The sequence below is a fragment of the Pseudonaja textilis genome, chromosome 5 (assembly GCF_049901715.1).
Source record: "Pseudonaja textilis isolate UNSWEBS1 chromosome 5, rPseTex1.2, whole genome shotgun sequence".
Classification (NCBI taxonomy): Eukaryota; Metazoa; Chordata; class Lepidosauria; order Squamata; family Elapidae; genus Pseudonaja; species Pseudonaja textilis.
Window position 1 is genome coordinate 62,261,422 of NC_141994.1, and position 24,513 is coordinate 62,285,934.

The following is a 24,513-nucleotide window of genomic DNA, read 5'->3' on the forward strand; positions in this document are numbered from 1 at the left end:
AAGCTTTTCAAATTTTGAAAAGTTGGAGAAACATGCATCAAATAAGCCTTTCAAGGTCCCTTCCAACATTGATTATCTACATCTGTATCTTTGGGAATCCCTTTAACAACAAAGCTTAAAATCTCTTGTCCTGGAGTGATCCATTCGTTCACTGGCTTTACCGCATGGTAGCTGCTGCAGCTTCCCCGTCCACCAATCAGCGCCGACCTTCCAACAGAGATTGCCGGGAGAGCGTTTGATTTATTAGGTCATCAGTTCCCGCCCCTTCATCCGTGTTATGCGCTTCCCCATAAGAGGCCGCGGTGTCTCATGAGTGACAGCTCACCGCTTCAATCAGAGGGCGAATCCGGGAGGCGTTACTAAGTCTTCCCCTTCTTTAGCACTCTGCTGGAAGCTGCTAGGAACTTGTAGCCGAAGCCTTTGCAGCTGTAAGGGGGATGGTGGTTGCTGGATTTTGCAGACCGAGCTGTGCGGTGTAAAGGTGAATATTGCTTCTCCCCCTCCTTAAAAAACATTTCTTTTTTGCATATGCGTGTTTGAATGAAGCCGCAGCAGGGAAGGGAGAGAATTGCACCAATAATAGCTTCCCTTTGAAATGCATGTTTCTTTTCAGTCCAATGGGTTCGGCTGTTTCTTTTGCTGTTTGTGTGTGTGTGTGTTTGTGTGTGTGTGCTCCCCGGAATTAGATCTCTAAGAATTGCATGCAAAATAGAAGGATAGGAATCCCCTTACCCAGCTAGCCGTGGGTGTCCCTAGAGTTTAGGGAGGCTGAACCTGGTTGCCCTGGAGAGAATTTGGTGTGTGTATCATTCTAATTTTGGTTCTGCTATTTTAAAAAGTCAAACGCAGGGGTTTTCTTTTCCTCCCACGCTGTTTTCCATGGAATTGGGAGACGCCTTTCAAGAGCGGTAAGATCTTATTAAGTTATTAAGATCATGGTTGAGAATTCCTGGATGTAGGTTCTATCACATTAGAGATACCTGTGTTATTAAAGCTACCAACTTCTCCCATGCTTCTGCTTTTAAATCTGTGGGTTTTTTGCCTTCATCCCAAGCTTGATATTTATTTGTATTTATTTATATATAACTCTTAATTTATAGACCACTAAGCTACAAACTACATGGACTGACTTTGCACAATATTAAATCAGAATTAAATATATAACATCATGGCTTCAAAGGCATTCCCAACCTGGCATTCTCCAAATACATTGTATTTTCAGCATCCTCCAGAATTAGAGAATGCATCAGTGGAGAGCAAATTGGGAAAAGGTGGCATACAAACCAGGACTTTTGATATATTCTAATCAATATGCATTCCTTCATTTTAACCTAAAACTACATCTGAGAAGCAAACAAACGTAGGACATAATCACATGCTACAGAAAATATTTTAAATTGGTATGTTACATGGCTGTTTGATCAGCACAATCAAGACTAGCAAACACTTTATTTTAATACAATTATGCATTCCACTCTGAACAGGTACAACACCTGGCCAATTCACAGGCTAAACAGGGTGGGATTGTGGCTAGTAGCTGGATGGGGGCCACTAGAAAAATGAAGGGAATTTGCCAGGAGATATATCTATATATCATAAAGGCTCCTGGCAAATTCCCTTCATCATGCTGATCAAAAAGTCATGTAACATACCAATTTAAAAGTGTCATTTCTTCAGTGTTGTCACATGAAAAGATATACTTAAATGTTTACAAAATGTGAGGGGGGTATACTCACTTCTGTGATATACTGTATGAGTCACTGTCACTAGATCTCTCTGGCCTACCCTAAGTCTCTCAGCTTTTTGAAACAAAGTTACTCTAATAAGCTTATACTTTTCCAGTGCATAATCTATTTGTAGAACCATCATTGGAAGAATACTGGAAGTATTTATTACCGCTAAAGCTAAATTGATATTCTTTACTAGACATTTCAGGCAGAAAAAATGCTTCTCTTTAAATTCACAAGGCGATCACATATTCACAATTGCTTTGGGTTTATATACACAAACACACACACATTCAGATCACACAGTATTTTTTGACTGAGGTTTTTTATAAATGCTGAATCTTGAACTATTTTTTTGTCTGATTATGCTAGGTGCATATGTTTGCAAAACCCTATTTTTCCTACAATTGTTTTGTAGCTACGATCTGCACCATCATGAGATAGTGTGACTACATGAAAGATTTGAAGATAGGGGCTACATTTATATCCCCATACTTTTCAAAACATCATTTGGCCTTTAAATGCAAAGCACTACATAGCTGTAATAATTACTGAGCAATTGTGCTAATCCATTTGGTCTGACATTGATCCATTTTTCATTTGCTTTAGATTCCCCTCTGCCTTCTTTCTCTGTGATTGCTGTGGTCCTTTGAGAAGATAGAAGTGAAATAGTCAGATAATCAGTTTCCAACAGAAATCAGTTGTAACCAGATAGGCCTTTGGCACTGGTGGAAGATCTCTGTTTGTGGTGTGATTTTTGGCTCTGACAAGAGATTGATTTTCAAAGCACACATTTTGAGGCAGATTGACAGGAACACTCCTCCTTATGTAATCATGGAATCTTCCAAGTGCCCAGACATTTTTAGCAGCATTTTCTTGTGGAAGAGTTGAATGAGTTTGATCAGAGTGCCCTCAATGTATTCTTGTTAATTGATGGGTCGTCAATATAAAATTACAGGGTGTGGTTAATATAGGGGTATTAAAAGATCAAGTGATTTGATTTTCATCAATACGTGGGAAGAAATTGGAAAGTAGTACATGGGATAGAAATTCTTGAGTGCGGTTTGCCATGTTCTACCATGTGTCATCTTTTAAAAATATTTTTCATTTATTTATTAAACTTACATGCTGCCCATTTTGCCGAATAGGCTTTTATTAGGTATTTAAAAAAATAACCTAAAGAAAAGGGTTAAACATTAGAATACAATGTGAATAAACAGGGACTTTACAACTGTCTTCAAAATTAAAGTTATTGAATATATATCATAATTGTAAATGATTGAGTGACTTACCTTTATTAAAACCTTTTAAACTTTCAGGTTTTTTGATGACCTTTGCCAGCAGGAATGGTTAAGTAGAACCAGCTGAACTCTCTTGTTCCTGTAAATGTGATTTCTCCAGAATTTTGGTTGCTTTTGTGCAGCCATTCAGGAACTTTATTGGAATCATCAGATGCCCCAAATCAAATAACTAAGTCTGGAGGTGTTTGTTCTTATCTCTGCTACTTCCACTTCTCCTTCACCATCCTGTTGCCACATACTGAGAACGATATGAGTATCTATTAGTGAATTGCAAATATGATCATTGTATACATATGGGAGGATAAGTCCCAATGCGCACAATGTTAAGATATTGATGAACAAAATATCCATCAAAAACCAATTAATCCGTTAAGATACCTAAAACTGGCAGAAGAGGTAGAGTGTGGTTTGAGCATAATTAAACATCACTTCACTGAAAAGAGAAACTCCTTCTCTAAACCAGAGGTGGGGAACTATGGCCCTTTTATGACTTGTGGAGGTCAACTCCCAGAATTTCTGGACCAGCATGGCTCCCTCAAGAATTCTGGGAGTTTGAAGTCCACAAGTCGTAAAAGGTTCCTCACCCTTCTCTAAACAGGACCCCATTATCTCCTAGGGAAAAATAAGCTGATAGAAAAAGCGGACAGTGAACTTCTCATGAGAAGAATCCCCCAAGTTTTGGTGCTCTTGTGGAGAAGATCTTATTCAATTAAGGCAGGTGGGCCGGATCAGCAGCTGATTGTTGGAGAGAACCAGTTTGCTCACAGATGATTCTAGGAGCTACCGGTTTGAGTGAACCGGGCCAAACCGGTATAATACCACTGCTGGTCCTCTCCTAGAAGAACCTTTATGTTTGAAGGAGAAGATCAGTCACAATAACAACTTACCTAGGGCTACTTATGATGGCCTCAAGAAATTCTAGACAAGAGTTTATGATGTTGATTGCTAGTGATCCAAAGCGTTTGATTTATTTCTTTTATTTCCATGTAGATGTTTTCTCAGTAGATCCTGCAGATTCAAGAGAGCTCCGATCAAGATGGCTAAATTTAGACTCATCTTGCTGAGACATGGCGAAGGGGCTTGGAATAAGGAGAATCGTTTCTGTAGCTGGGTTGACCAGAAACTGAGCCCTGATGGGGTGAAGGAAGCTCAGACCTGTGGGAGGCACCTCAAAATGCTTGGTTTCGAGTTCGACCTGGTATTTACCTCCATTCTTAGCCGCTCTATTCAGACTGCCTGGCTTGTGCTTGAGGAGATGGGGCAGGAGTGGGTCCCCACTGAATCTTCCTGGAGGCTGAACGAACGGCATTATGGGGCTCTGATTGGCCTCAACAGGACAGAGATGGCTTTGAACCATGGCGAGGAGCAAGTGAAAAGATGGAGACGGAGTTACGATGTCAGCCCACCTCCCATCACTGAGGTCCACCCTTACTATCACGAAATATATAATGATCGCAGATATAAATACTGTGATGTACCGTTGGAGAAGCTTCCTAAGTCTGAGAGTTTAAAAGAAGTATTGGGTAGACTTCTTCCATACTGGAATGAAAGGATAGCACCAGAAGTCAAGAGAGGCAAGACTGTGTTAATTTCTGCCCATGGAAACAGCACGAGGGCTCTTCTGAAGCATCTGGAAGGTACCGTTACATTTTGAGTGTAGTGTTGCTACTGCTAAGATGTTTTCCCCAGGAGCGTTAAAAATAATTGATTTAAAAATGTATACTTTAGATTTTCTTGGGATATTTGTAGTCAAGGTTGGTTGTATATACTTTTAAGTTTTTTGGGCTTATGGAGATTCATACTGGAGAAGATTTCACATTATTTGCAGACTTTGTGCCTCAGGCTTTAGTGAGGCCTCTTCAGAAGCCTTACTGGAACATGGTGTCATTTTGCCATTTATGGCTCTCTCTAATGCCAGAAAACCTTGTTAAAAGTATATATGCGTGCTATTGTTGTTATATTTGCTTAATTATGATGGTTTCTCCTCCCGTTCCCAAAATGTTTTTGGGATTTTTAGAGGTGAGAATTGGGAATCGACTTTCAGTTTACCTTTGGCACTTTCAAGGGTGTTGTTTATGGCATAGTTGTATCTTCAGATACCAATATATAAATAACTAGTAATATAGTTTGTAGTTTTTACCTTGGTAGCAGTTGGTGGCCTGGTTTATGCAAAAGTTGAGAGCTGATCCCTGGCTTACAAACTGCTAATGGTATTTGGATTAGCATTCATATGCTAATCCAAAAGCAAAGAACACGCCTGAATCTAAACTTTGTTCATAACCTGCTTCAGCTAAATCTAACCCTTGGTTTGCTCTCTCCACCAGACTACTCTAATCTTGGACATGATTTATTTTCTGTAAAGAATAGTTTACAATAAGCAAGTGCCAACTGTAAGAAACCTGCCTGATCAATCTGTTGGCCAAAGTTGGTGAAATTGTAGGTAAAAATAGTTAGAGGAGCCCTGCTTGTTTATTCCTGTTGTATGCCATTTGAAGTGGGGACAGCAAATAATGTCGCTCTGGGTAGCCTTGGTAATAGATACTGATGGCATGCCCAGAAAGGTACAAAAGAACGGATGGCAAAGACCTGTCAAAATTTTTGAACAGCTGTTATCACCAATTTAGCTTCCACTTTTACTGCTTTTCATCTTAGTAGCCCTGGACCAATTCCTTAAGCAGTGGTTCTTTAAACGGTTTGACCCAATTACTCCTTTTCATGGTCTTGAATAACATCATTATCCCAACAAAAGAAGATCTCTGAGCCTTAAAGAAATATCTTTGCAGTGGCAGTCCCAATCTGGATCCTTAATTCACAAGAAATTTACAAATAGCAACAGCACTTAGACTTATATACCGCTTCACAGTGCTTTTCAGCCCTCTCCAAGTGGCTTATAGAGTCAGCATGTTGCCTCCCAACAATCTGGATTCTCATTTTACCAACCTTGGAAAGGCTGAGTCAACCTTGAGCCTGGTAAGATTTGAACTGCTAAATTGCAGGCAGCCAGCAGTCAGCAGAATAGCCTGCAGTACTGCACTCTAACCACTGTGCCTCCATTACCACCAGGATATGTCCCAAATACCCCCAGATTAAGAACCATGGCTGTAAAGTGTAAGGGATTTCATCCTTGTTACTTAAAACCTGACTTTAGAGGTATGTGGCATTCAAATCCAAAGCCTGTGGATGGGAGCCCACGGCACCTGTTGCTTTGGACTCAGAAGAAAAATACATGTTCCGGAGTGTTTATTACCATCCTTTCAGTGCTTCCTTAAATTTACTCTCTTGCCCTTCACTAAGAATAAACTCACAAAGGAGCCAGAAGGAATTTCATTAATTAGGTTTATCATCAAGAAGGTATAGGTAGTCCTCGACTTACAACCATAATTGTGTCCAAAATTATGGTAGTAAGTCATGCGGGTCATTAAGCAAGTCATTACCTCAGTGACCCGATTTTACGACATTTTTTTTTGCAGCAGTTGTTAAGCGAATGCCACAGTTATTAAGTGAATTTATTGTTCATAATGGGTGTTTTTGCTGGAAACTAGAAGTAAATGCCAGATTCTGGTTAAAAAAAAAAAAAAAGTAAAGGGAGATCATGTGACCATGGGATGCTGCAAACAGGTATACATGCACCCAAAATTCAGTCGTGAGTGTTTGGATGGGTGACTGTTGGAACTTTGGTTCCGTGTTATAGGTACTTTAAAAAAATATTCCATTGTACCTTTGAATGGTTACTAAGCGAGGACTACCTCCAAGGGAGCAGTTCCGAGCCTTTGGGGCACCAGGGATGGGTTCTGTGGAAAACAATATTTCCACAGACTGGGATTGGTGGTTTCACAATACCTAGATCCTGGGCATGTGCAGATAAAGTTTCATTCATTTGTGTGAACTGGTTCCTAACAGGCCGCAGACTGGTACCCAGAGTTGGAGACTCCTGTTGTAAGGGATTTTTTTGGAAATTGAGTAAGACAGACTGTAGCATTCATTTACCAATAAATAAATGCTAGTTTTGTCCCCAAATCTTGCGTGCTTTTATTTGATTAGGATTCATCCCTGAAACCAGCTTTCGTTCATCCTTGTTCCTCCGAGCGAGTAGCATCTTTTATTTCAGGCAAGGTTTTTTTTCTCCCCTCCTGAGAAGTAAAACAATATCTTTTCGTGTTGTAATGTTAATTTTAAAGTGATTTCTTCAGTGAAGGTTGCTTAAATGTGCTGTTTCCCAATATTGGATCAACATTTTAAATTCTAATTATATAAGCATGTCTTAATCCTCCAAAACATATGCAGGTCTTTGGAATGCTGTAAAGGTGAAGATTGATTAAGAATTAACACGGGGCTGTTGCCACATTTAGGTCATGTCTTTTACTCTCAAAGTCCTCCATAAATCCATAATCCTTCCCTTCATAAAGTGTCTCAATCCTGGATTGTGCTGTTCTTGTGGCTGATGGGTTGCTTAGATAGAAGCCAAAGAACAGGTTGCTTAGGAACAGATTGCTTGCATATTGTCTATGTGCCAATTCCTGCTCTGTTCCCTCAAATAAAGTGTGGGTTTAAGGAACTAAAAAGGAAAGACAAATAAAGTCAGAAGAAATTCCTTAAAATGTTGTGTTGAAGAATTGCTGAGAATCTAGATCTGGCTGTCTTCTAGCAATTACTACAGTACAGGTAGTCCTTGACTTTTAACCGTTTGTTTAGTGACTGTTCAAAGTTACAAGGGGACTGCTGTAATGGTCATAAGTGGGGGCCATTTCCCCTGCTCCCACTTATGACCATTACAGCATCCGAAAGGTCATGTGATCAGAATTCAGATGCTTGGCAACGGATTCATATTTATGACGGTTTCACAGTTCCGGGGTCATGCGATCCCCTTTTGTGACCTTCCAACGAGCAAAGGAGGGACGCAGTGGCTCAATGGCTGAGACACTGAGCATGTCAATTAGAAAGATCAGCAGTTTGGCGGTTCGAATTCCTAGCACCACATAACGGAGTGAGCTCCCGTCACTTGTCCCAGCTTCTGCCAGTTCGAAAGCATGTAAAAATGCAAATAGAAAGATAAGGACTACCTTTGGTGGGAAGGGAACAGCTTTCCGTGTGCCTTTGGTGTTTAGTCATGCCGTCCACATGACCACAGAGACGTCTTTAGATAATGCTGGTTCCTTCGGCTTTGTAAGGGAAATGAGCACCGCCCCCTGGAGCTGGAATCGACTAGCACGTATGTGTGAGGGGAACCTTTACCTTAACGAGCAAAATCAATGGGGAAGCCAGATTCACTTAGCAACCGTGTTACTAACTTACCGGCTGCAGTGATTCACTGAACAACTGTGACAAGAAAGATCCTAAAATGAGGCAAAACTCAGCTAAGAAATACCTCGCTTAAGCAACATAAATTTTGGGCCTGATTGTGGTTGTAAATTGAGGACTACCTGTATTTGGTTCAAGACTACCAGGATAGGAAGAGCAGATGGACTCGAACAGGACATATAAGTACTGCTTGGTAACTTTCCTCTTTCTGGCCAGGAATTCCCTTTACATTCCCTTTTCCCCCTTTTCTGCCGCTGCAGTTGCTTTCTGTGCTTTCTTCAAAGGCTGACCCTGTTCTTCCCTTTTTTAATTAATGTCTCCTGCCTTGGGTGACAGTGGTTTGAAAAGGAATAAAAGTCCATCTGGTAATGCTGCCAGCCAAATTCTGCTGGAAGCAGATAAATTCCCACGGAAAACAGGGGCATTCTAGAAAAAAAAGGTTTTTTAAAAAAATTGCTTTAAAATAAATACCGCTCTTTGCTGATCGACACTATTAATACTACTATTTGTCCATGATTTCTCTATGCCAGTAGGGTTTACCTACTGTTTTGAAACAGGGATGGTTCCGGAATGCAATTTTTCACGTAAATGAAAATGTTCAAGGTTAACAGATTAACAGTTGGAAGGGACCTTGTAGGTTATCTAGTCCAACCCCCGGCCCAAGAGGGAGACCCTACAAACTCGATTTCATTGCGGGCCGCATCAGAGTTTTGTTTGACCTTGGTGGGATAGAGTGGTCCGGATGGGCGTGGCCAGCGTGACATCACTTGTGTCGGGAAGGCGCCTGTGGAGGCCTGAGCACTCTGCCAGCAAAAACGGGCCCTCACGAGCTCCCGTTTTCGCCTGAGATGGCCTCCTGCCACCCTCTGTCAATGAAAACAGCTCGGGAGGGGCCCCGGATGCCCCCCCCCCCAGCTCTGTTTTTGCTGGCAGAGGTATTGCGGGCCAGTCCTTTGCTATATTTCCATGGTGGCCCTGTGGGCCAGATCTAAGCACCACACAGGCTGAATCCGGCCCCCAGGCCTTAAGTGTGACACTCCTGCCCTACACCATTTATGACAAATGGCAGTCCAATCTCTTCTTGAAAGGCTCCAGTGATGAAGCTCCCACAACTTCCGAAGGCCACTTCTGTTCCATTGGTTGATAGTTCTCTCTGTCAAGAAAATTTCTCCTTATTTCCAGGTTGAATCTCTCCTTAAAATGATAGTCTTTTCCAGCATCTTCCAAATGTGCCTTACAGCTTTTGATACAGGAAATATACTGCAGCTATGTCTAAATATTGTATTATATTTAATTATTATTTATGTATTGTTCTAATCAAAAGACTGATTTCTGGCCTGGCCCTTATACCCCTGCTATGAGATCAAACTGTTTGCATAACTTTGTGCATCTGTCCATCAATGATTTTTTTTTTCTTGATGACTTTCATTCCATAGAGCCCTTGAATTAAACATGTGTCCAATAACAAAGCCAAGAATCTGGAAAGTTAACTCCTCCATCATGATGTAATAACTCATGTAATAACTTATATAAACAAGATCTAGGAGTTTTGTCTTTCCTGTACAGGTAATCCTTGACTTACAACCATTTGTTTAGTGACCATCTGAAATTACAAAACCATTGGAAAAAAAGTGAGTTATGACCCTTTTCGCACTTATGATTGATGAAGCACCCCCAGGGTCACGTGATGGGGGCTGGCATGTATTTGACAATTGCAGTGCCTTATGGTCATGTGATCACCATTTGTAACTTCCAATAAGCCATAGTTAATGTGGGAAGCCAGATTCGCTTAACATGCATGATTCACTTCATAGTGAATCACATAATTCACAGTGAACAACTTCAGTGATTTGCTTAACAACTTAGGCGAAAGTTATAAAATGGGGCACAATTCACTTAACTGTCTTACTTAGCAATGGAAATTTTGGATTCAACTGTGGCCGTAATTCAAGGACGTGCAGTTTTTTTCTCTCAAATATTTGGTTTCCTCAAAGTAATTTAAAGGTATTGGAGAAGAAATGTATCTAAATAAATATATCAGTCCTCAATCAATAAATAAATTGGGAGTTTCAGCCATCTATGTATCAATTTTACTCTGAGATTTAAAAAGTGATGCTTTTCATAGCGAAAGAATATATAACATATAAAAAGAATACAGCTTTCTTAATCCATAAAAAAATTGAGGAGCAGTTGAAACTGGGATTATTAAAAACATCCACAGAAATATTACAATAAATAGCAAATATTCAAGATTGTCAGATGGGATGTCCTGAAATCACAGAGCCGAATCATGTGACCCTGGGATGCTGCAACCATCATAAATACATTCTAGTTGACAAGCGTCCAAATTTTAGTCTTGTGGTGATGCTGTGACAGTTGTATGTGTGAAAACTGGTCGTAAGTCCCTTTTTATCACTGCTGTTGTGCCTTTGAATGTTGTTGTTAAAGAAGTGGTTATCAGTCAAGGATTACTTATATATGATTCTTCGTTGCATCTGACTAGTAATGCTTTATTCCAGGGGTGTCAAACCCGATCGCATCACAGGCTGTATCGTGACGTATCGTGATGTTTTTTGCCTTTGTGGAGCTGGGTGGGCGTAGCCTGCATGGGCCAGATAAGGCCCGCAGGCTGCCAGTTTGATGAGCCTGCTTTATCCAGTTTAGCTGAATAAGTGCTGAGTTCTACAGTTCTACAGAGGAATTATTGAATCTGTCATCCGCACCTCTATAACTGTTTGGTTTGGTTCTGCAACCCAACAGGACAGACACAGACTTCAGAGGATAATTAGGACTGCAGAAAAAACAATTACTACCCACCTGCCTTCAATCGTGGACCTGTATTCTACACGAGTCAAAAAGAGGGCTGTGAAAATATTTACAGACCCCTCACATCCCAGACATAAACTGTTTCTACTTCTTCCCTCAAAATGACGCTATAGAACACTGTACACCAGAACAACTAGAAACAAGAACAGTTTTTCCCCCGAACGCCATCACTCTGCTAAACAAATAATTCCCTCAACACTGTCAAAGTCTGCATTTACAAAATCTGTATTATTACTATTAATTTTCTCATCGCTCCTTATCACCCATCCCCTCCCACTTGTGACTGTATGACTGTAACTTTGTCGCTTGTATCCTTACGATTCATATTGACTCTTTCCTAGGATGATTTGATTGCTTATTGTACCCTATGACTATCATTAAGTGTTGTACCATATGATTCTTGACTCTTGATGAGTGTGTCTTTTCTTTTATGTACACTGAGAGCATTTGCACACATATTCCTTGTGTGTCCAATCACACTTGGCCAATAAAGAATTTAATTCTATTCTATTGTAGAATGCAAAGAGATTGATCAATTAATCAGAATAGAACTGAAGGAACTTGGAGGTCTTTCAGTCCAATCCCCTGCTTAAGCAGGAGACCGTATACCATTTCAGACAAGTGACTGTCCAGTCTCTTCTTAAAAACCTCCAGTGTTGGAGCACCCACAATTCCTGATGACAAGTTCTTCCACTGGTTAATTGTCTTCACGATTAGAAAGTTTCTCCTCAATTCCAGGTTGCTTCTCTCCTTGATTAGTTTCCATCCATTGTTTCTTGTCCTGCCCTCCTGTGCTTTGGAAAATAAATTTATGCCCTCCTCTTTGTGGCAGTCTATTAAATACTGGAAAATATTGGATACTGGATAAATACTGGAATACTGCTATCGTGCCCCCCATTCTTTTCTCTAGACTAGCCAAACCCAAATCCTGCAACCGTTCTTCATATGTTTTAGTCTCCAGGCCTTTATTCATCTTAGTTGCTCTTTTAGTCTGCACTTTTTCCAAAGTCCCAATACCTTTTTTGTAATGTAGATGGATGTAGGAAGGTCAGCTAGTTAATGTTACAAGTATTTGAAGTAATTGGACACTTGAGTATAGTTGACATTTATGTTTTGCACCAACAGTTCACTAATATATTGAACTAACCAAGCAGTGATTTTCATCCCTGGTGATCACTCATGGAAATTAGAATCTTCCAGTCCGTTTCATCTTTTGAATCTCCCACTATTTCTTAAACAGATCCGAAAGAAACATTTGTGCAAATGAATATTTCCCAGAAATGTTGGCCTATAACACAACAAATATCTGGTGAATAAGCTGGGTGGGCTTGATATGGCTGTAATAAGGACACATCTGGATGCATATCAAATTGGAGAACATTTCCTATGTAAGCCTCCTATGATTTTTTTTTCCAGATTGTATTTGTGTATTGGAGTGTTATTTTAAAAAGATAAGGATATAGCTGTAGCTCCCTCTTCTAAATGAAGATATAAATAGGAATCATTAAGGAGCTGTACTTGGCATCTTATTGCAACAGGAATAATTTGTAATGCCCTTTTAGTTTGCTTTTCACAACAGCAACTCTCCTACTTTTCCTAATTGACCAGTGGCCACTTATTATGTAATTTTCTATTTGAACACTTCTTGTTCAGTGGTTTATAATGCACACTGTCTTTCCCATTCTGAGGGCCCTCTAAATGGGAGCAGCTCTGTAGCGGAGAAAAAGCTCTACAGAGAATCATTAAAACTGCCCAGAATATCATTGGGCTCCTGCTACCAGCCCTGGATGACATCTTCTCATCTTGCTGTTTGAGGAAATTGCACAACATTCTCAGAGACTCTTCCCATCCTGCTTACAATCTTTATGAACTGTTGCCTTCTGGCAGAAGGTACAGAACAATTAAAGCTTGGACCACACGTTTTCTGAATAGTTTTTATCCCAGAGCTATAATTACACTTAATAATGAACTTAAGGACCACTATCAGTGAGCTGTTGGACAGTATTTCTTGGTCTGTTGTGTGGATGCTTGTGTGTTTTTAGGAGGTGGGGAATTTTGGCGGGTGGGAAGGTGTTTGGGAATTGTCATGTGTGTGTGCATGTTGAGTCTGGTCTCTGGGTGTTAGGTGAATATTGTATATATATTGTGTGTATACGTACAATAACAATAAAGAATTCAATTCAATGTGCAAACTACATTTCCCAGAATACCTAGCAGTAGAAAGTAGGAATCCTGGTTTCTGGAAAACTGCTGTATTGAGCATTATTTTTTTCATAGTTATAATAAAGTCACTTTTAGAAACAGGAAGGAAATGCATTTCTTGTCATGCAAGTGATAACATAAATATACATTTGGCACATGCAGCTTTGGTGTGTGACATGATGAGAGTTGGCTAAACTAAGATGAAATCACAAGACAAAAAGGTGCACACATTGACCTCGACTCCTGATGACTTTAGAGATGCTTCCATATTGTTTTCTTTGCACCGGTTTGAAAGTTGATTTGTCATTGGCTCTTTCCAAACAGTTGGGATCAGGGAGCTCTTAATTAAGGTTGTTACTTGCATACAGAGACACACAATTTTAGCTGCATTTTGGATTCATTTGGTTATTTTATTTCTCACAGTTTTGGGATGCTTGGTGATGAGACCAACTAAGTCTCTTAAAAAAAATAACTCCATCAAAAACATTGTCAATTTTATAGGGTAAGTTGGTTGCTTAAGCACATTGTGGTCTTGGATCAAAAAAAAGGTTGGTCTATTTTGTTATTACAGGTAGTCTTCAACCTATGACCACAATTGAGCCCAAAATTTATGTTGCTAAGTGGGACATTTAAGTGAGATTTGCCCCATTTTACGACCTTTCCTGCCACAGTTAAGTGAACCACTGCCGTTATTAAATTAGTCACAAGGTTGTTAAGTGAATCTGGCTTCCCCATTGATTTTGATTGTCAGAGGGGCGTGACTCCCTGGAGAGATTGCAACTGTCATAAATATGAATCGGTTGCCAAGCGGCTCAATTTTGATCATGTGACTGTGGGGAATGTGGCAACGGTCATAAGTGTGAAAAAGGGCCACAAGTCACTTTTTTCAGTGCTGTTGTAACTTTAAACAGTCACTAAGTGAAGTATTGTAAGTCAAGGACTACCTGTATTCAGTTCCTACTTCAACCTCCAATCAACCCTCCTGTTTCACTGGACTTTGCTCTTAAGTCAGACTAGTTTGAAGAAATTAATAAATTTGACCACAGTCTCCTCTCCTGATGCAAACTCATTTTCCAAGCCATACACCTCAGAAGTTTCCCAATCTACTTAGCTTCCAGCTGGTTTTCCTGCTGTTTGTCCTGTTTAGCATGTTAAATAAAGACGGATTTTCTCAGCTGTTCTGGGTCTATTAAACAACTGGTAGCATTTGGGGCAAAGTTTGTAACTTTCAGCCGTAATGTGTATGTAGCTTTTGTTGATAAAGCAGGATTAACACAATTACCCCTCTCCTCCTTTTTCCTCTTTTCACAAAGTTCTGACTCTTCTGACTCTTACCCTTGTTGAAAGTGGTGATACTGCTTCATTGATTCTGTCCTGAAATGTTTGGGCAGAGAAACCGCCTTCTTTCAAGAAAAAGAGGCAAGCATTAAGGACAAGAAGAACTACAGGGGTGCCAGACCAGATGCATTGTCTAGGATTGGAGAAGGGCCACGGAGAGTGTTGTGCCTCCATAATTCAGAAAACTCAACAGCATAAAAGCATGGTTGATTTTCTTTTAAGGGAAGGTGGTTTAATTTAGGTAGAACATTAGTTACAAAAGCAGGTTGCTTTGGTGTGTTTATGGAGACGTGCATCTATATTTGGGAATACCATGGCAAGATATCTGTAGAGATTCTCAGTCATCCAGGTCATGGTTGTCCCAAACATGCTTTTTCAAGAGATAATTGGACTTTCTGTTTTTTCTTTGAAGACATTTCACTTCCCATCCAAGAAGCTTCTTCAGCTCTGAGTGGGTGGTGGGGAATAGAAGGATTTACACTCCTTGTAGACATTCTTTTAGAGAGTCGTTGAGGCTACCTGGAGGTTTATCTGTGTTGTCAGGGTCACCTGAGTAGTGCAAATGAGAGTGGAACATCAAACATTTCAGAAAGCATGCAAATGGGAAAAATTTGCCTGCAGGCATACTTCCACTTCTAGCACTGATGATGTTACTTAGTTTGGGTAGTGGAATATCTACAAGAGGGCAGCCAAAGTCAAAGAGAATCATGGACCCCTGAAGAAGAAAAAAGGCTCCACACGCATGTGCATTATTCAGGTGACACTGACGACACAGATAAACCTCCAGGTAGCCTCAACAACGCTCTAAAGTCATTGCTTTGTGGACTTCTTGGAAATATCTGGATGCATCTCTTGAAAACTGGAACCCTGGTGGTCCAACATGAATCTTATGTCCAAAAAGAAAACACATTGGTTGCGTCAAGAGATTATCCATGGTGGTTTTGTTCAGTTTGTTTTTAGTTTCTTCATATGTCAAAATGTCAGTTATACGGAGTTGGAGATCAGGCATTATATATATTGCATGGATCCTTATGTATATTGCGTGGATCCTCCGAAAGGTATGTGATACTTGTCCTCACTACTAGAGAACTGACACCCTGGTTCAACTCAGTGTAAATCTATAATGAGGTGTGTCTTTTTTGGTTCAGAATGTTGCATTGAACTCAGTGATTTGTAATTTATAAACCCTGATTTTCGACTAAGCTTGATGTTTGATCCCAGTCTCATTTGTTTACAAGTGTTTGCCAATCAGTCAGGATTGTTCTTGTTTCTTTTTAAAGAAAATTTCCGAACACTCCCCTGTGGTTTACCCGAAGGTGCTTTTTCCAAAGGCAGCTGAGCTGGACTTTGTTTTTCCCTGACGACATTTCACATCTCACGCAAGAAGCTTCAGAACTTGTCAGAACTGAAGAAGCTTCTTGGATGAGAAACAGAACATCTTACAGGAAAAACAAAATCCAGTTGCCTTTGGCAAAAAGCACCTTTGGGACAACCACGACCTGGATGACTGAAGATCTCCATCGACATTCATATGGTTTAATTTAAAACAGGAGTCTTCAAGCTTGACAGTTTTAAGACATGTGGATTTCAACTCCCAGAATTCTTCCTCCAGTCATGTTAGCTCAGGAATTCTGGGAGTTGAAGTCCACAAGTCTTAAACTTGCCAAGTTTGAAGACCCCTTGATTTAAAAACATTTGAAAATGAAAAGTGCAATTTTTTTTAGCAAATCCAAGACCTTCCTGATATTATATTTCATGATAGTATTAAAAGCTTACCTACAACCGGCCTAAGGTAGTGAGAGTAAATTTGTTCCTTCTTCCCTGCAGGCATCTCTGATGAGGCTATAGTCAATGTGACTCTTCCCACTGGCGTACCCGTCCTTCTGGAACTCGATGAAAATCTGCAACCGCTTGGCCAGCACCAATTTCTGGGTGACCAAGAAGCCATACAAGCTGCCATCAAGAAAGTGGAAGATCAAGGGAAGGCCAAACCTATGGCTGAGAAATAAAGGCCACCTTACAAACGCTTTTGCCCGTAGCTCTAATGACGTGCAGCAAAATATGGCACCTTGTGAATTGTTTTATGCCTACTTGCTTGGCTTTCGGTTCTCACCAAGTGTTAGACAAGAGCTGTTAGATTTTAGCAGTTTATCTCTGGGGATTCGATTTCAGATCCTGGTATGAGAGTCCCAATGTCAGGTGAACTGATTAGGCTTTAATTAGAAGAATAAAATGCATCTATGTATATTATCCTCAACTTTTCATCTGAGAGGAACCCTGTATCAAGAACCAGATTTCTGCAAATACTATTGTGATAAAAGGAGATAAAACAGGGAATGTCAGATTGGCCCATAGGAGGATTATTAAGGACTGAAGATCACAAACAGTAAACCTTCCCAAAGATGTTCACTCACAGTCTTAATGTGGACTTTTATCTTTTTATCATTGGACAGCTTCTTGCATTGGTTGAGTTATTTGTCGGGGCCCACTTTTATTGTTTAACTTATGTTCAATTAATTTTGAATAAAGCCCTTATTCTTATCTGCTTTGCCTGAATCTTAATAGCCTTTTTTCCATGTTGGAGAGGACCATGTAAAGGAAAAGGCCAGGAAGAAATGATGTTCTAGAAAGCCTGAGAAATGTTGACATTCTACTTTAAGATTCTCTTTTCATTTAAAAGAAATTTGTAGAGGTAAGTCATTCACTTACAATTTGTTTAGTGACTGTTTAATGACACTAAAACATATGACATGACTGATCAGCACAAGTCATTCTTGCAGCATCCTTATGCTTACGCTTTAGAGATCATTTGTAAATTTAAGTTTAAATATAATACCAGCATCACTTACAAATTTATTTCAAGCATGCTAAGATGGTACAACTCCCGCCCCCCAATTCCATCCTTGGTCCAGCCATATCTTCTACAGGAGTGGGATTCAATTTTTTTAACAACCAGTTCTGTGGGTGTGGCTTTGTTGGTGGGCATGGCTTGGTCATGTTATTGGCTGGGTGCGGCCAACACAATATCATTCACATCGAGGCACCATCTCCTCGCCTGGCCTCTCATGACTGTGGGGATGCTGCAACAGTCGTAAGTGTGAAAAATGGTCATAAGTCACTTTTTTCAGTGCCATTGTAACTTTGAATGGTCACTCCACACAAGCAAAGTATCAGCAAAGGAGGGGAAAAAACTCCAGAGAAGTTCCTGAGATAGGAAGTCTAGTCCTGCCAGGAATGTAGTAATAGTTAACTGAGAGGCAGTTTCTGGAAGCAACCCCAGAATGTTTCCTTCCTGCCTTCCTTACAGGATTAGGCCAGTAATTTCTTCTAACAACCGGTTCTCCAAACTGCTTAGAATGTCAACAATCAGTTCTAGCGAATAGGTGCGAACTGGTAGAATCCCACCCCGTCCTCCTATTCCTTCCTTATGTTCTGCTCTAAATAAAATGCAATCAGATGTTGCCTCTATAGTCAAGAGAGGGAAAAAGCTAGAGCAATCTTACTTTTGAGTGCACATTATGTATTGAAGGGTTTTAATACCACCCCCCCAAATGTGAATTCAAATGTGAATAAAGACCAAAACTCAGGAGAAAAGCACAAATAAAAAGGGAAGCTGGAGGAAAGTGACTGGCAGGCTTCACACATTACACTAAGCCGCAATGTAACATGTTCAATTTAATGTGTTGTCTGAATTCTCCCTTACAGCTGAATAATTAAGGAGAACTGAGTCATTACTGGCTGTTTGGTAAAAGACTAAAACATATGAAGAACGATTGCAGGAATTGGGCATGGCTAATCAAGTGAAGAGAAGAACCAGGGGTGACATGAGAGCAGTATTCTAATATTTGAGGGGCTGCCACAGAGAGGAGTGGGTCAAGCTATTTTCCAAAGCACCAGAAGGCCAGGTGATCAAGGAGAGATTCAACCTAGAAATAAGAAATTTTCTGACAGCGAGAACAATCAACCCATGGAACAGAAGTTGTCTTCAGAAGTTGTGGGAGCTTCAACACTGGAGGCTTTTGAGAAGAGACTGGATTGCCATCCATCAGAAATAGTCTAGGGTCTCCTGCTTTGGTGGGGGACTAGATGATCTACAAGGTCCCTTCCAACTCTGTTTAAATCAGAGTTCCTAAACCTTTCCTCCTTTGTAGACTGGCAGGGGGGAGGGGGAGAGGGAATGAATCCATGTGAAGGGTAGACATGTACGTGCAGTAATTGAGCATAGGCTCAATTTGCGCAAGCAGTGGGCTCGTCCACCATTTCCATAGCCCAGTTCCGAATGGCTCAAGGCCATGGCCCAGACATTGGAAACTGGCTCAAATCATGGGTTGGAATTACAAAAACAAATTGTATAAATAACAGAAATATGCCAATTCAGTGTAAACCTTTCAAATCTTTGGATAAAGAGTGACCACCTGACTCACGTTACACTAACCAGGGATATCCTTGCATGTGTATATGATCTACAGTATATATGAATATACAGTGATCTCTAATAAATTGAGTTACAGCATACAGAGAGCCTCACTGGCACAGTAGTTAGAGTGCAATACTGCAAGCTACTCCTACTGCAATTTGGCAGATCGAATCCCACCAGGTTCAAGGTTGACTCAGCCTTCCATCGTACCGAAGTGGGTAAAATGAGGACCCAAAATGCTGGGGGCAATAGGCTGATTCTCTGTAAATCGCTTTGAGAGGGCTGTAAAGCACTACAAAGCGGTATATAAGTCTTAAGTGCTATTAATATCATCCTTCATTGTCTACTTTTTGCCATTAGAGAATGTGCCCAACAGCGTCTTATATAAAGTAATTCAGTGGCCTATTATAGCAAATCTCTTGTTTGGCACAACTAGAATGCAGCATACAACTCATATGTCAATATCTGTGATGTTGATGTCCCCTTTATGGAGCCAGCAACCGATCCAGTCAATTGCATTATTTCAATAATTGGCATCCTTCAGCAAACCAGTTAGGTCTCTTGCTATTTTCCTGTTCAGCAGCATTAAGGCAGTTGAACAAGTGCGGTGATCAGTGGTGGGATTCAAACTTCTGGTTCTGTGGGTGTGGCTTGGTGGGCGTGGCAGGGGAAGGATACTGTAAAATCTCCATTCCCTCCCCAACCCCACTAACCTGCTTTCCAGCTCCATTCTCCTGTGCAGGGCAACCAAAGAAGACCCAGCCAATCAGCTAGGACTCAGGAGGCGGAGAATAGATGGGGGCAGGGCCAGTCAGAGTGGTATTTGCCGGTTCTCTGAACTACAATTTCTGCTACTGGTTCTCCAGAACTGATCAGAACCTGCTGAATACCCATCTCTAGAGGTGATGGAAGAAGATTTCAAGCTGGCTACAGTGAAATGTTGGAATTCGGCTGGGTACAAAAAAAAAATGTTCTGGTAACTTTCTCTGTTCTGAATTAAGGGGTGAAATACACAAATAAGTAAAAAACCTCTTTTGCAAGAGATCCAATCAGTTGTTTTAGGAACTTTATGAACATATGACAGATGTTATAAGCACTTGTGTTTCCGAACCTTGGTAACTTGATGTGTGGCCTTCAGCTCCCAGAATTCCCCAATCAATGAGGCTGGTTGGGAAATTTTGAGAACTGAAAACCACCATCTTCAAACTGACAAGATTGAGAAACATTGATCTAGATGAACAGCAGAGGGAGCCAGAGCACTAAGATTTTATTTGCAAGAGGCAACTCAGGTCTCCAATGACTTAGATATTTATTGATGAATAATGATTTGTGCCCATCAAGATCTTGATATGAATATACAGAAGAAAGTATATCTGCTTTCTCCAATCGGCTAATATTGGGAAGCATTTTAAGGATGAAAATAGAACTTTAAGTTGTATATGAGATAAACTTACACATATGTTGTATACATTAAAGGTAAAAGTTCCCCTCGCACATACGTGCTAGTTATTTCCAGCTCTAGGGTGTAGTGCTCATCTGCGTTATACAGCCGAAGAGCCAACGATGTCCGAAGACATCTCTGTGGTCATGTGGCTGGCATGATTAAATGCCGAAGGCGCATGGAACCCTGTTACCTTCCCACCAAAGTGTCCCCTATTTTTCTACTTGCATTTTTTACGTGCTTTCGAACTGCTAGGTTGGCAGAAGCTGGGACAAGTAATAGGAGCTCACTCCATTACGCAGTGCTAGAGATTTGAACCGCTGAACTGCCGACCTTTCTGATCGACAAGCTCAGCTTGTCCATTTATGTACACATATGTATACACTTACACATATCCGTACATAAATGGATGAGAATATACGCACCATCCAGTTGTCACCCTACAAAAAAGTATAGGGTTTGAATAATAAAAGAATGAGTTAATTCTTTACTGAGCATCCCTTTGTAAAAAAAAATAATGGATTCCCCAATATATGTACACATAAAAACAATTCTCAAGTTTGATGGAGGAGACATTAAGTTCTAGTCCTGCCTTACACATAAAAACTATTTGGGTGATTTAGGGACAGTCCTTCTCTCTTGGCCTAACTTACTGTGAAGTTGTGGGGAAAATAGAAAGAAGGAATATTATGTACAGTATGTTTACCTCCTTGAGTTACCTACAAATAATAAAGGTGGTATAAAATCTTAATAAATAAAACAAAAATTTAATGATGCAGACATACAGAAGAAAAGCAACTCAGTAATACATACTGATTCTGCAGAAGATCCTAAGGCTTTTTCTGTTGCTCTTGCTCCTTGGTTTGCATTTATAAGTTGCTACTTTGCTTGGGTACCAAGCTATTATTTTTACTTGTTTGAAAAATAGAAATAGGCTAGATCAGAGAATCATAGGTCTAGAAGCAGAAGTGATATGACCACTTCTGGAGAACCGGTAGTGGAAATTTTGAGTAGTTCGGAGAACTGGAAAATCCCACCTCTGACTGGCGGGTCCCAAATCTATTCTCTCCCTCCCAAGTCTCAGCTGGGTCTTCTTTTCTTGTCCTGCACAGGAGAATGGAGCTGGAAAGCAGGTTAATGGGGTGGGGAGGGAATGGGGATTTTGCAGTATCCTTCCTGTCACACCCACCAAGCCACGCCCACTAAGCCACACCACACCACACCAAGCCACGCCAAGTCACTCCGCATCCACCAAGCCACACCTACAGAACCGGTAAGTAAAAGTTTTGAATCCCACCACTGTCTGGAAGGGACTTTGACAGTTTTCTAGTTCAACCCGCTGTCCAAGGCAGTTCTTATACCATCCCAGACAAACAGATATTCAAACTTTTCTTAAAAATACCCAGGGATGGAGCACCCAGCACAAGGGAGCAATTCTTGCCAAATCTACTTAGCACAGAGTGCCTGGATGCCACAGGGATCCCCTAGGGGTGTAATATAATTTTGTTCCAGATGTCTGTTTGTGGCTTTCTGCAATCTATCATGCCTTCTGTTTGTGCAGCTGGCATTGTAGTAAATTTCCATTTGTCTGGGAGAGATAATGGGTTGGAGAGAGGAAAGAGATATCCTGTTGGCACTTTATGGAAATGTGAAAAAAAAAAGGAGATACAAGCTATGATCATGTTTCTGAAGTTGACAGTAAGCAAAACACTTGGTAAGGTCACTGACATTGTTTTTGAGAGCAGAGGGGAGACACAGATCAAATATTGGGATATCTCAGATGCCTCTACATAGTTGGTGGTCCAGTTATAAAATTCACAGTACTCAAATGTGGCAATGGTGACCGAGTTTTATGGTTTCCAAAAATGATGAGATGAAGGACCAAATGCTCAGTGACTACCATTCCTGATGGTGATATCCTGTTTCTTATCATTGGGCCTGTATTTTACTTAGTTCTCCAGACTGAATTCTGTAACAATTGTTTACAACAGACTTACAGTATGTTTTGATACATGAACAAGATAGGTGGCACTCAAATCAAATCATATATACATTTTATTAAATTTATTTGCCACTCATCTCATTTCAAAGTGACTTTTCAAATAAAATATGTAACAAAGCCAATTTCTACTACTCAGTGTAGGTCTATATATGTTAAATTAGTTGCATTGAGAAAAATTGTGGTCTGCAGTGCATATTTTGCCAGGTCATTCCATAGTTTTTATTCATTGTTTACATTTTCTGTTACATTTACATATCAAAGATATGGAGGCTTTGAGGCAACTGGCAGGTATATTTTGTTAATAGAATAGAATAGAATAGAATAGAATAGAATAGAATAGAATAGAATAGAATTCTTTATTGGCCAAGTGTGATTGGACACACAAGGAATTTGTTTTGGTGCAAAATCTCTCAGTGTTCATAAAAAGAAAAAAAATACATTCATCAAGAATCATAGGTACAACACTTAATAGTAGTCAAAAGGTACAAATAAGCAATCAAATCATACTAGGAAACAATTATAAGCAATCAAATCACATCAAATTACACTAGTAAACAGTCAATAAAAAAATCAAAAGGATACAAGCAACAAAGTTACATTCACACAGTCATAAATGGGAGGAGATGGGTAAAAGGAAGGATGAGAAGATGAATAGTAATAGTAATGCAGGCTTAGTAAATAGTTTGACAATGTTGAGGGAATTATTTGTTTAGCAGAGTGACGGTGTTCAGGAAAAAAACTATTCTTGTGTCTGGTTGTTCTGGTGTACAGTGTTCTATAGCGTCATTTTGAGGGAAGGAGTTGAAACAGTTTAGGTCCAGGATGTGAGGGATCCTTAAATTTTTTCACAGCCCTCTTTTTGACTCCAGCATTATACAGGTCCTTAATGGAAGGCAGGTTGAAAGCAATTGTTTTTTCTGCAGTTTTAATTACCCTCTGAAGTATGTGTCTGTCCTGTTGGGTTGCAGAACCAAACCAGACAGTTATAGAGGTGCAGATGACAGACCCAATAATTCCTCTGTAGAACTGTATCAGCAGCTCCTTGGGCAGTTTGAGCTTTCTGAGTTGGCGCAGAAAGAACATTCTTTGTTGTGCTTTTTTGATGACATTTTTGATGTTAAATGTCCATTTTAGGTCTTGAGATATGATAGAACCTAGAAATTTGAAGGTCTCTACTGTTGATACTGTTGATAATATGGTAGTCATTTAAACTGTGGTCTGTTGTACGGAAACTTTCAGGACAGTCACACATTCAAATATACAAGAAATTAAAACAGGATGGTTACATTTTAGACTGATACCCATGAATAATTTTCTGACTAGTGTCTAGGTTTCTGCTTCATCATTCAGCTGCAGCTAACCACCAAAATGTCTGTTCTTTTTCCTTTTATTCTGGACTTGTTTTAGTTTTTAAATAAATGCACAGATGGAGGAAATGATTATCCTATGGTTTTATTAATGCATCTGTCACAATAAGTAGTTGTTTATTTGAAACACTGAAAAATAATGCTGAAGATGCAGAATAACATCCCTCCTCAAACGAAAACAGCTTTTCAAAATCTAGTCCTTGAGAAAGAGAGCCTATCTGTGTGCATATGTGTACACAGACCATCCATCCATCCATCCATCCATCCATCCATCTTCGGGAATTCTGGCAATTGAAGTCCACATATCTTAAATTTGCCAAAGTTAAAAAAAAACACCCCCATAGAGCGGGCACCACAATCCGGTGAACTTCTGGATGGCCAAAAGGCACACAAGGAAAGCTAACTTGTTGTTCTCAAGACTGATCATCCAAATCATCACAGCCACCACTTTGGTAGCTGTTAAAACCTCTCACCTCAAACAGTGATTATCCAGTGCCATTTTTTATGTAATTGGGCTCTGACCACCATCGGAACCAGCTGGCATGGCCAATAATCAGGTAGGAGTATTAAACTCCAACATCTGAAGGTTTACAT

General features: G+C 40.1%; 1 protein-coding gene across 2 annotated transcripts; it reads left to right on the forward strand.

Annotated features, from left to right (window-relative positions):
• Positions 1-334: 334 nt before the first annotated feature.
• On the forward strand, positions 335-17,233 carry BPGM (bisphosphoglycerate mutase). 2 transcript variants are annotated; one of them, XM_026715285.2, is made up of 3 exons: positions 335-481; positions 4,019-4,665; positions 16,520-17,233. In XM_026715285.2, exons 2-3 carry the CDS (start codon positions 4,065-4,067, stop codon positions 16,699-16,701), a joined length of 783 nt encoding a protein of 260 aa, XP_026571070.1. In that variant the 5' UTR covers positions 335-481; positions 4,019-4,064; the 3' UTR covers positions 16,702-17,233. The 2 variants fall into 2 exon arrangements, with proteins under 2 accessions (XP_026571070.1, XP_087791244.1); XM_087935118.1 differs by lacking the exon at positions 335-481 and adding an exon at positions 598-908.
• Positions 17,234-24,513: the final 7,280 nt, after the last annotated feature.

Excerpts from the sequence above, each read along its gene's own strand:
- BPGM (XM_087935118.1), top strand. The coding sequence starts at position 880 with ATGGAATTGGGAGACGCCTTTCAAGAGCG. Across the intron at positions 909-4,018 it reads GGAGACGCCTTTCAAGAGCG|ATGTTTTCTCAGTAGATCCT; the intron begins GTAAGATCTTAT and ends ATTTCCATGTAG. Across the intron at positions 4,666-16,519 it reads TCTTCTGAAGCATCTGGAAG|GCATCTCTGATGAGGCTATA; the intron begins GTACCGTTACAT and ends TCTTCCCTGCAG.